This window comes from Macrotis lagotis, chromosome X, assembly GCF_037893015.1.
Source record: "Macrotis lagotis isolate mMagLag1 chromosome X, bilby.v1.9.chrom.fasta, whole genome shotgun sequence".
Lineage (NCBI taxonomy): Eukaryota > Metazoa > Chordata > Mammalia > Peramelemorphia > Peramelidae > Macrotis > Macrotis lagotis.
The window spans coordinates 260,915,418-260,927,307 of record NC_133666.1 but is presented as its reverse complement, the minus strand read 5'-3'; the positions used below and the strand labels follow the sequence as shown (position 1 = coordinate 260,927,307).

The window sequence follows — 11,890 nt, the reverse complement described above, 5'->3', positions numbered from 1 at the left end:
TAAAAATAGACCAAAACCCCAAACACTCTGGAAGCCCTCCGGACTCCCCATCCTCACTTCCTCCCTGAACCTTCGGGACTCCGCTCCTTTTGCTCCCGGCATTTAAGGTGGCCGGGAAGATCGCCCACTGACACACAAATATCTCGTCACTAGTTTTCCTGGCACGAAGCGGGAATTCTTGCTGGACTGGGGGCCCGGGGCGGCACCCGCGCGGGCACAGAGGGGAGGCCGAGCCCAGGCGTCCCGTTGTCTCCCCCGAGCAGCCGGCTGCGAGGGCGGCTCCCGCGCGCCCGAGGAGACCAGCTCCACGGCGCTGCTGGCCGCGGTGTCCGGAGCGCGGTCCACAGTCATCGGGCCGCGGCTCGCAGCGGGGGTGCCTCCGGGGCGGGAGCCGAGCCGGGGCTCTCAGCCCGCGGGGCCGCGCGCTCCCCTGCCCCGCTCCGCTCGGCGCTTCTCTCCGCTTCCCTCCGCCTCCTCGCGCCGCGGGGCTGGCCCGGCTTCCTCACTCGGCCTCTGGCCCTCTCTGCGGGGCTGGGAGCGGGCTCGGCCCCTCCCCGGCTCCCGGGGGCTGTGGATTCGGGCGGGGCGGGCGCCCTGACACTTAGCAGCCCCTCCCGGGGCGGGTCCCGCGCCCGCCCGTCCCGCCCCCGGCCGGCCTCCCCCGTGGGCCCCGGAGCCCGGGAGCTGGAAGGGCCCCCGGGGGCCGGGACAGTCTCGGCGGCTGTCGGCTGTCACTAACGTTTCCCGGATCCCCCCAGCGAAATTCCAGGCACGCGCCTCCCGCGTGTTCCAAAGGGGCCGCCCGGGCGCCTTTGCAGCTCCCCCCCCCCCCCCGCCCCATCCCGGAGCCCGCAGCCCGCAGCCCGCAGCCCAGAGTACGCAGCCCGGAGTCCGGAGCCCGCAGCCCGGAGCCCGCAGCCCGCAGCCCGGAGCCCGCAGCCCGCAGCCCAGAGCCCGCAGCCCGGAGTCCGGAGCCCGGAGCCCGGAGCCCGGAGCCCGCAGCGGCGGTCCGCGTGGGCTTCCTCTCCGCGCGGTCTCCGACCGCCAAAGTATTCAAGTTCCTGGGCTCTTCCCAGAAAACGCGTAACCCCCCCCCCCCCCCCCGCCCCGTTATGCACCGCAGCCCAGGTAGGGAGAGCCGGGCTGCGGGAGCCGGGCCGGGGGAGCCGGGCTGCGGGAGCCGGGCTGCGGGAGCCGGGCCGGGGGAGCCGGGCTGCGGGAGCGGCCCACACTCGGGCCAGACACTCGGCTGCGCGCGGACCGGACCGACTCTGGAAGCGCTTCGCGGTTTGGAGTCCCGGGGCCCCCTTCCTGGGCTCTCCGCGCAGCCAGAGAGAGCGGCTCGAGCGGCGGGGCCGGCCCCTCCAGAGCGCGGCCCTCGTGGAAGTCCGAAGGAGAAAGCCGGACCTTTCCCTTCTGAGCTCCCGGGCCGGCGCGCGGAGGGGGCGGGGGCGCAGCGCCCCCAGCCCTGGGGCTCCCCGCCGCATCTCTTTGTTTTGAGGCTTCCCCGGCCCGCAGCTTCCAGCCGCCGGTGGGCCGTCCCCGAGGGCTCCGCCCCCTGCTTCCCCCGGCCCCCCATTCCCGTTCTCCGGGTTTCCTTCCTCCCTGCCCGCCTCCTCGGCCGCCCCCGCCGCCGCCCCCGAGGCGCGTCTGCACTTGTTTGACATCAAAAAGAGGCCGAGCGTTGGAGGCTCGGGGGGGGGGGGGGGGGGGGGCGGACACACCCGCGGCCCGGGGCCCGCCCCTTCCCGCGGGAGCCCCGCCCGAGCCCCGCCCGAGCCCCGCCCTCGGACGTCACAGCAGGTTGACATTCTCCCGGCCGCTCGGCCCGGGCCGCCTACGCCGGCGCGGCCGACGCCCCCCTCCGGGGGGTCCGCGCTCGCTCTATTTATGTTTGGGCCCGGGGATTTGCATAAGCAGCCCCGCCCCCTGCCTTCAGCGGCCCGCCGGCCGCCCCGCCCCCAGGCCCAGCCCCGCCCCCCGGAGGGGAAGGCCCCGCCCCCTGTGCCCCTACAAGGAGCGGCTGGCCCTAGATGGCGGCGTGGCGTCGCGGCGGCGTGTGCGTGTCGCGCTTCCTCGTGCCGTTTATAGGGTCCCGGCACTTCCGCTGTGGGGTTAGAAGCTGCGCGGTCATGGCGGAGCGCGGACAGCAGCCTCCTCCGGCGAAACGGCTGTGCTGCCGGCCCGGGGGCGGCGGCGGCGGCGGCGGCGGCGGGGGCAGCAGCGGCGGGGGCGGCGGCGGCGGCGGCGGGGGCGGCGGCGGCGGGGGCGGCGGCTACGGCTCGGCCTGCCGCCCGGGCCAGCGGGCGGGCGGCGCGGCCGCGTGTGGGGGCGGCTCGGCGCTGGGGCTGCTCCCGCCGGGGAAGACCCAGAGCCCGGAGTCGCTGCTGGACATCGCGGCGCGGAAGGTGGCGGAGAAGTGGCCGTTCCAGCGGGTGGAGGAGCGCTTCGAGAGGATCCCGGAGCCCGTGCAGCGCCGGATCGTGTACTGGTCCTTCCCTCGCAGCGAGCGGGAGATCTGCATGTACTCGTCCTTCAACACCGGGGGCGGCGCCGGCGGCGGCGGCGGGGACGAGAGCGGCGGCGGCGGCGGCGGAGGCGGCGGCGGCGGCGGCGGCGGCGGCGGCGTCTCCTCGTCCTCGTCGTCCAACTCGTCCGCCGCCGCCGCCGCCGCCGCTGCCGCCGCCGCCGCCGCCGCCGCCGCCGCCGCCGGAGCGGCCGCGGGGGCCGGCGGGGCCGGGGAGAGCGGCGACGAGACCCGGCTGCCCTTCCGCCGGGGCATCGCGCTGCTGGAGAGCGGCTGCGTCGATAACGTCCTGCAAGTCGGTGAGTCACCGGACAGACGTGCGGCCGCCGGGCCGTCCGCCCCGCGCCTCCCCTCCCCCAGCCTGGGAAGCCTGCGCTCCCCCGCACCCCAAGTCCAGACCCGCGCCCCCCGCACCCCCTCTTGTGTTCCCCGAGATCGGCCGACGCGAGTGGGAAATGAATCAGCAAGAAGAGACCCGCTGGAAGGGGCGGGCGGGGGGCATTTTCCCTTTTCCTCGTGCCCCTTTACTTTCCGAAGGGGCTTTTTTTCTAGGTGGGGGGGGGCCGTGGCTGGACAAAGGGGCTTTCTGTGGAGCGGCGATAGCCCCCGCGCGGCGCGGGGTGCGTGGTCTGGCCCTGTGCGTGTCCGTCCGTGCGCGCGCGTGAGTGTGCGAGCGAGTGTGAGTGAGTGTGTGCGGGGGGGCTGGAGCTGCCGCAGACAATGCAGCCCGCAGCCCGATCCCGGGGCGGCTGCCGCCGCTGCCCTCTCTTTCTTTCTCTTCTCCCCCTCCTGCTTTCCTCCCTCCCACCTCCCTGCTTCCCCCCAGTGATTTGAGGGGAGGGGGAATACATTTCCCTGCTCCGGAGTGGATGGTCCTCTCCGGGGCTGCCTCGGGCGCGCGGGGGATGGATGGGTGGGTGGATGGAGGGATGGGTGGATGGAGGGATGGAGGGATGGAGGGATGGATAGCTCCGGGTCCGGGCTGCTGCGGAGAGGAAAGGCGGAGGCTCCGCCAGTTGCCCTGGGATTTAACTGTTTTCTCCCTTCTTCTCCAGAAGCAGCAACAAAAAAAAGGGGAGAGAAGGGGTCGAGGTTGACCCCCCCTCCCAATGGCTGGACTCTTCCTCTTTTCTCCTTTCACACTCTTTCACAGAGATTTTTTCTCTTTCAGTTTAAAACCCCCTGAATTAGAGTGCGTGTCCCGTAAATAAACAGGTCCGAAGCTTCCTTTTGAGATTTAATACGTTTCAGATGGTTGTTTGGGATGGCTGTTTGTTTGATAAGGGGTGTGTGTGTGTGTTTTCTCCCCTGTTTTTGTTTGAGATGGGTGGTCAGAGTAGATTTTTATTGGTTGTACGTAGGAGAGCTGGTGGTGAGCAGGGATTTCTCAGACCCCCCTCCCCCTGTGAGTCCAGCCTTGTCTCTGGACCCTCCAGGTTCTTCCCCTCTTCCTCTTTGGTCCAGCCCCCTCTGGCTATATTTGCCCACTGCGCATCTTCCTCGGTGGTGGGGCAATTCCTCTTGAGGGAGGATGAGGAGGGGCATCTGACACTTTGTTCTCTTTTTTTCATGTTTATGTCCTTTTCAGTTTTCTGTCACCCTTCTAGGAGGGGAAAGCAAACAAAAGCGTCTATTTCTTTTCAGGGCTTGTAAAATAGGAGAGATTTGACAAAGACCGAAGGACTTGTGATTTAAAGCTACACAACCTCTTTCTCTGACAGTCCCTGGGAGAGCCTTTTAAACTCCGTATTTGAGAAAAGCTTTTCTCTGTTCCCTTTTCCACCCCCAACCCCCTTCTCCCTCCCCACTCTATTTCTGTTCAGTGGACAGAGGGACTTGTACTGAAACAAACAATTTTACAATTGAAATTCTCTCTTCCCCTCACCTGAATAATAGAGACGTTTCCCCCCTCTTTTGTCATAGATTACACGAAATGGTAGGGGCTAAAGGCTATCAAAGGAAATCTACATACGGTTTGAGCTTTTTACCATTTCCTTGGAGTGATACTTTTTTTTTTTTTATTTCTAGTATTTAATTTCTTTCACACTAAAAAAACCGAGTTTTGATGTAAATCCTGTGGGCCGTTATTGGTAATTAATTTGAATTCTAATGTAACCTCAAATGTTAATTTTTGCTTGGCTATAGGCTGCCTCCAACGTTGCCTTATTTTAAGGCTCCCTACCTTCTGCCTTGGGCGTTTGAGGCTATCTAGCTTCCTTTGATGTAGTTAATGTTCTCTCACATTTTACTTTTTTACCTATTCTGCCAGTTTGGAAGGTTGAAACACATCTATGGCTTCCCAGGGGTGGGAAAGAAGCCTTTTTTTTTTTTTAAGTCTTGGTTGGCAATGTTGAGGGTTTTTTTTTTTTTTTTTTTTTGCCTGTGCTTGACTCTGCTTGCAAGCAATGAGGAATGACAGGAGTGCACATAGGGAGGGTTTCTTGGCTGATTGCATTTAAGCAAGGAATTCACTGTGAAAATAAAGCCAAGGGGTGATAAATAAAAGATGCAATCTTCTGTAGGAGACAGACACACAGCGTGGGCTTTGCCTGCTTTCAGCAGAGGAAAGAGGCCTTGGTGAGTAGTTGTAAAAAGAAAATAGTAACTTTTTTGTGTAGTCTCAAAAGGGGAGGGGGCCATTGAGTGATTTTGGCAACAGTAGATGTGAAGAAATGTTATGCATTTAATACAGCTCAAATGTTGACCTCTACCTCTGGAACACATAATACATACCAAACAAGTACTGTACAAATTGTGGAAAATCTTCTTTTTCTCTGAGTTGTGCCAATTTCCTTAACTTCCAAGTTGTATTACTTGTTGTGCCAGTCAAGTTGGAGATCTTGGGCTACTACAGGTCTTGACAGTTGGCAGTGTGAAATATAAACTTGTTATGACTTTGGGTGGGGGACTAAGAGCACAGGTTAATGATAGAATTCAATTTAAATTTATGGTTTGGCTCATGTTTAAGCATATGTATGATAAATAAGGAATATTTGTCAAGGTGAGTATTACTGTTGCAGAACTTGTTCTCATTTTCAATTTCTAAGCTTGTTTAAGGAGCTTAGTTCTTTTTTTTTTGGGAAGAGATAAAGACAAAGTATTTTTAGATAAAAATTGAATTTTACATTTATAGAATAGCGATGACTAAATCAGAATTTACATGTAGGAATGTTCATAGAATTACACAATGGAAGACATACAATTAAGGAAGAATTCGACCGAGTTGTAGGAACTGAGTGATGAATTTTCTACATAAATTAAAAGAAACCTAATATTTGACATACTGGACTGAATATGCTATGAAACTTAATATAAGAAATTCCATTGTCATCTGAATTGAAGGTCAAGATTTTTTGGACTGTTTCGTGCATTTTGTCCAACAAAACAAAAAAATTATATCTTTTGAATTTAATATTATCAGATGGATAGTACTTGAAGCAAAACAGTTAATCAACTCTTTATAAAAAAAAGTAGATTTACAAACCAAAAATACTTTCAGTTTTGTTAAATTGGAGGAAACAGCATCCAGTTGGGAAGACCAGTATTCAAATTTTATTTTACTCTATCAACTGTGTGATTGTGGGTAAGTCTTTTACTTTCCTCAAAACCTCAGTTTTTCTGACTTCTAGAATGGGGGGAAATTTTACTTCCTTATTTGAGTTATTGTAACATATAAAGTTACATATAACATACATGTAACATATAAACCTTAAACAGTAGAAATGTTAAATATTCTTATTAAATGCTATTTTGAAGGCATTTAACATATCATGACAACTATTAAGTAAATGATGTAGAAAATTTAAAACCCTGACTAAATGCTGCTTCTTTCCTTCCTCAGAGTGTATAGATCCATCTTATTCAGAAATGATAGTTTTAATTTGTGTCTGGCCTCAGACCCACAGCAAATGATTAAAATGCAAAACTAGAGTTTGTGCCCTCTTTCTCTTCCTCTCCCCTCCTCCCCCAAGAAGAGACTGAAGAACCTTAAGCCTTAAGGATAGTTATTTACTGGACAGTCTTTAAGTAGGGACAGTTGAGATGTACGGTACAAATCCAGACTCTTACAAGCTCTGTGACCCTAGGCAGGTAGGTCATTCAGCTTTTATAGGCTTTGGGTACTTAATTACCAAATAGTGAATGAACTGAAACAGACTGTATCTCTAAGGCATTGAAATTTAAGCTATATATATATATATATATATATATATATATATATATATATATATATATTTATATATATTTTTCTTTTAGGCTGGACACTTTTGTAAAAAGATTTGATTCTGAAAGTACTAAAGTAACTATGTCCTGCTGACTGTTAACAGTAATCTCAAAACCTGTATTCCATAGATAGCATTAATAGTTATTTTGCCACAAATTTTGGCTTTTAATCAGTAACAAAGTGTGCTGTTGTGGATGATACATAAGAGCACTGAATCCTAAAATTAACCAAATTTGTATTTTTCATTGCTTTTTTTTGGGGGGGTGGTGTCAAGGATATTAGTTCCATGCCTTCCTGGATCCAGTAATAATGACTTGCTTGCTGCTTCATGAACAGTACTCCTCCATCTTCTGACTTCACATTTTCTTTGACTGTTCCCCATTCCTGGAGTGCTCTCCCTCTTCCTGCCTTCCTTTTGGTCCCAACTACAACCCCTTGGCCTCTTTCTCTCAGGAAACCTTTCCCAACCCCTGCCTTTTTAATTTTCTAGTCCTGTAGAAAGCTGAGTGGTTTCTATTTGTTTCCTTGTTATCTCCCTCATTAGATTGTGATCCCCTTGAGGAGGGATGGACTATCACTTTTTTTTTTTTGTATTCTTGGCTTTATCTTGGGGCCTGGCACATCCTAGGCACTTAATAGATGTTTATTGACTGATTACTTAAGTTTCAATTCATCAGGGATTTGCTGAGCTTTGCACAGTTGGATGCAATGAAGGGGTGGGTGGGTGGGTGGAGTTAACTACTATATTTCAAGTGAAAAATCTGACAGTTCTTTGGGTACCCTGATTCTCAGTGGTTCACAGTATAATTAGGAAAAGTTGAGACTTTTGGAGATGGGGTTAGCTTTTCTAACCAAAAAGATCTTTTAAAAAGTTAAATTCTCAGTCATAGAATGTGGTTAAAGATCTGGGTTAAACATCTCTCTGCTTTTTTTAAAAAAAATCTTAATTTCTTGCCATTCCGCGGTATAGCATACGTTTTGGTATAAGGAAGAAAAGTCTTCCTTGAGGACTTTGACTTCAAGTCGATCCACAGGCCAAGTGCATTGTACCTTGAATTTCATTTGCAGGTTTGAGGCTTTATCTTTTTGAAACATCAGCATGCTTGCATTGAAAAAGTGAGCTGAAATTGTTAAAGTGTATATTTTTCTTTCATCAAAAATGCTTTAATTTTTAAACATAAATTACTCTATTGAATAATGTAGTTCATTTTGAGAGTGAGAATGTGAGCCAGCACAAGTCGCTTTGGATAAAGTAGACATTCTAATGATTTATTTGGATTAAGATAACTTGTAAAGATACATACATACATACATATATATATATGTATAAATGTAGGAATATATATAAAGCTAATTTTGATATGTATATATAAACATGTTGCAAAAAATCTTTATTTCATGGGGATTATCTCCTTCCTTGACAGGTACAGGTATCTATATTCTAACTCTAAATATTTCCTTTGAAAAGAAATAAACAAGTGGGTTTAATTTTTAAAACAACAGCAACAGAACTCAAATATAAAGGATGTAGCTAAAGAATAGGTGTTTTAAAACATTGACAAAGTATCTTTATTGAGAATGGCAGGCTAAGCAAAGACTGCTTAGTTTTTTTCTTTTTTCCCCCTTGCTTGATTTGTTCTCTTGGTTATATAAAGATTGGATTTTTGAGTACTTGTTGAAGTACTTTTTTTTATATTGACCCATAGACCATTTAGGATAATTAGTTTTCTTTATTAAGAAGGAAAAAGTAGTCTTGTATATTTTCTTAGGAGTAATTTCTGATTTGTGGGAAAATTAATTCTGATCAGAATCAGGGAATGAGAAAAAGATTGGGGGGGGGTGAATAGGACTTGAACTAATTTTGACATTGAATTCTGCTTATTTTTGCCCCTTGAGAAACCAAAAAATTTCATACCTTTTTTTGTCTCTGAAAGTAGTATTTCTAGAAATTAATAACATGGAAATTTGAAATATAATTGGAAATTGATTTAGCTTTAGTTGGTTTCTATTAGAAAAATAATCTAGAGAAGAACTTTCTTAGTTCTAAGCATTCTGACATAAATGGCTTAGTATTGGAATATAGAGGGAATAAATTTGGTTTTTAAATGCTAAAGAAGTTGTCTTGAGAATACCAATTTCAAGTGTTTTTTTCGGAGAAGATATCAGATATCTATTTTTTTATAAAATTCAATTTATAATTTTGATTTTTGTGTTAAGAACCTTCTAGTGCATTTAAAAAAAGTGGTTATAGGAGATTAAAATACTAGTATCACAGTTATCTGTAGAAAGTCCTATTTTCTGCTAAGAATGTGCTTTGAACCTCTCTCTCTTAGTTCTTTATAATAAAGAATTTTCTTTATCAAGAATGTGTAGATTAACCAAATGCTGACAAATAATATTAAAAAGACCTTATTAATTAAAAATGGCTGTGGGCTAATTAGTTTTAGATCAGACTTTAATAGTAAACTTCTGTATGGAGCTCTAATCATTAATAAAAGTTTTTTTGTTATGATTGTTCTTGAATGATACCTGTTTTAGTAACTAAATTTCTCCCCCTCCACTTAGATATTGGATTTTTTGGAAATAATTAGGAAGGGATAGTGATTTAGTGAAATCATATTAAGTTGTAGATAATCTGATCAAATTATAATAATCCTTGCATTTAGTATACATATCCCATTTATTTTCAAGGAAAGTATATTGAAATCTGATGGGATATGACAGGGATCTTAGGATTTCAGTATAATTTGCCTCTTAATTATAATATTGGATTAAGTAATAGAAGGATTTTTCTAAGTTTTTAAAGTTTTTAAATTATAAGTACTTCTGGTTGACATTTTAGTCTTAATGCTAAATCATGTGTAATATATATTTGCATACATATAATCTAGTATAAAAACGGGATTTTAAGAATAATTTTGTATTAGTTTGATTAGATAAACGAGAAACTCATTTAACAAATTAGTACTTTGAAAATTTAAGTAACTTGCCTCCTTGTCTTGATTTACTTAACAATTTGTATATAATTTGTATATTTTTCATTGTTAATTAACTTTAAACCACTAGTGCAGGAAAAATTGTAAGAAAAATAACAATTTTTTATTGAAATAGATTTTTTATATTTTTATTTATTTTAAAATTCATTTCTGATGAATGTAAGTGTAAGCTGCTGCTGCTAAAAAAAATCAACAGTCTCTGACTTCAAGGAATTAATGTTTTCCTGGAATGAACCCTAAAAAGAATTCCTGGCTCATTAAAGTGGTTGAAGGCTAATTGTATTTTGCTTCATCTCCTGGTTTTCTGTAGTTGACAGAATTTGTTTATCTCCCCTATAAACGTTCAAATTGTGTTTTAAATTTGACTCTAAAAACCTTTTACTTTACAACTTAAAAGTATAGTAATCCATACAATGTAGTATGCATGTAGGAATATATATCTATTTTAATTTGTATGTATAAACATGTATGTAAATATATATTATCTTGGCTAGGTGGTGCAATGGATAGAGCACAGGGTCTGGAGTCAGGGAGACCTGAGTTCAAATCCAGACTCAACACATATTAGCTCTATAACCCTGAACAAGTTAGCTCTGTTTGGCTCAGTTTCCTTATGGGTAAAGTGACCTTGAGAAGGAAACGGCAAATTACTCTAGTATCTTTTCCAGAAAAACCTCAATTGAGATCAGGAGGAATTGGACAGGACTGAACAACAGAGACACACACACATACTCACATATAATTTCTATATGATAATGAAATAGATGACTTGAGAATTATGACTGTTTGGAATGTAGTTGACTGAATGTTGTCTAGTAACTTGTGCTTTTTTTTTTCAGATTGAATTTTTTGTTACTTTATTTGAAATTTGCCTCTGGAACAGTATTATGTCCAGTCCTTTATCGCTTTATTTTATGTACTGATTCATTTGATCTTATAGCTTATTGAACTGTCTTAACCTCTTTCTGTTTTTCTTTTGTTGTGTGATTTGGGCTTTCATCCTCTTCACAGTGTCACTTGAATGTGGTTTTTGACTTGGCACTATGCTTAGATTTAGATTTTCTAGTTTATTGCTCTGTGTCCTTGCTCTTTGTTTCATAGTTTAAGGATATTTGATCATAGCCATTGACTTCAAATTGTATTTCATTTGGCATTTGATGAAGAACCTTTAATTTTGGATTATAGTTTTGCAAATGGGTATAAAGTTTGACCTGGATTGTTGTCTTCATGTAAAAATTATCCTGTTTTTTTTAAACCAAGAGTTGGTTCTTGTTGCAAGCTAAATTAGATAATGGTGTATTATAGTGAATTCAGTCGTGAATTTGAGTTATCAAGCCTTTAAAAAAGTTATCATCTAAGAGATTATGAATGAATAAAAACATTAAGTGTTTACTATGTTTGTAGCACTGTTCTAACATTTCTTGTTGCATTTGAGTACATTTGACAGTCTTTGGGAGGAATGGGTGGTATCTGTTCAGTGACTGAGAGTCTGACATTAATTGGGAGAATGCAGCAGTACCTGTCAGTTAATGTAAATCCTAGCTAATAGTCTAAAGTTGATCAGATTAATCAAAAACTCATTTAATGAATTAATGTGCTGAAAATTCAGGTGACTTGCCTTCTTGTCCTGCTTTATTTAACAATCTGTCTGTTTACATAAAGCATTTTTCATTGTTAATTGGTGTCTGACCTCTAATGTGGGAAAATTATATGGAAAATAATACCTAGATGATTCTGTAGAAGCAAGCTTTACACTTTTATTCCCTTCCCTCTACTTTTAGCTAATTATACCAAGCAGCCACTTAGGACTTACTGGATTTTATTAGTAAAATGATGAGTGACAGTAATCTGAACTCTTATGGACAGTTGTTTGAGTTTATGCAATGCCTTGTATGCAGCTGCTTGCCCTTGCTCCTGTACTTCTTGATACTAGAAACAATTTCTTACCTGAGAAGTTGGTTGTCATTGGGGAAAAAAAGTTTGATGTTGCATTAAAAATTTCACCATTCCCACTTTTTCATGTTACTAAAGTACAGATAAAGAGTGCTTCAACAAGTATTTATGAAGCATCTGCTAGGTGTCAGTCACTGAACCAAGGCTATCCTGAAAAAAATGAGTCTCCCCTCAAGAAATAGGTAGCCTAGG

General features: G+C 46.2%; 1 protein-coding gene across 1 annotated transcript in view; it reads left to right on the top strand.

Annotated features, from left to right (window-relative positions):
* Nucleotides 1-1,827: 1,827 nt before the first annotated feature.
* The window catches only part of ZSWIM6 (zinc finger SWIM-type containing 6), a 209,901-nt gene continuing 199,838 nt past the window's right edge, over nucleotides 1,828-11,890 (top strand). Inside the window, exon 1 of the mRNA XM_074207245.1 lies at nucleotides 1,828-2,826. Coding sequence (XP_074063346.1) covers nucleotides 2,034-2,826 — 793 coding nt within the window. The 5' untranslated portion in view covers nucleotides 1,828-2,033. The remainder of the gene's footprint in view (nucleotides 2,827-11,890) is intronic.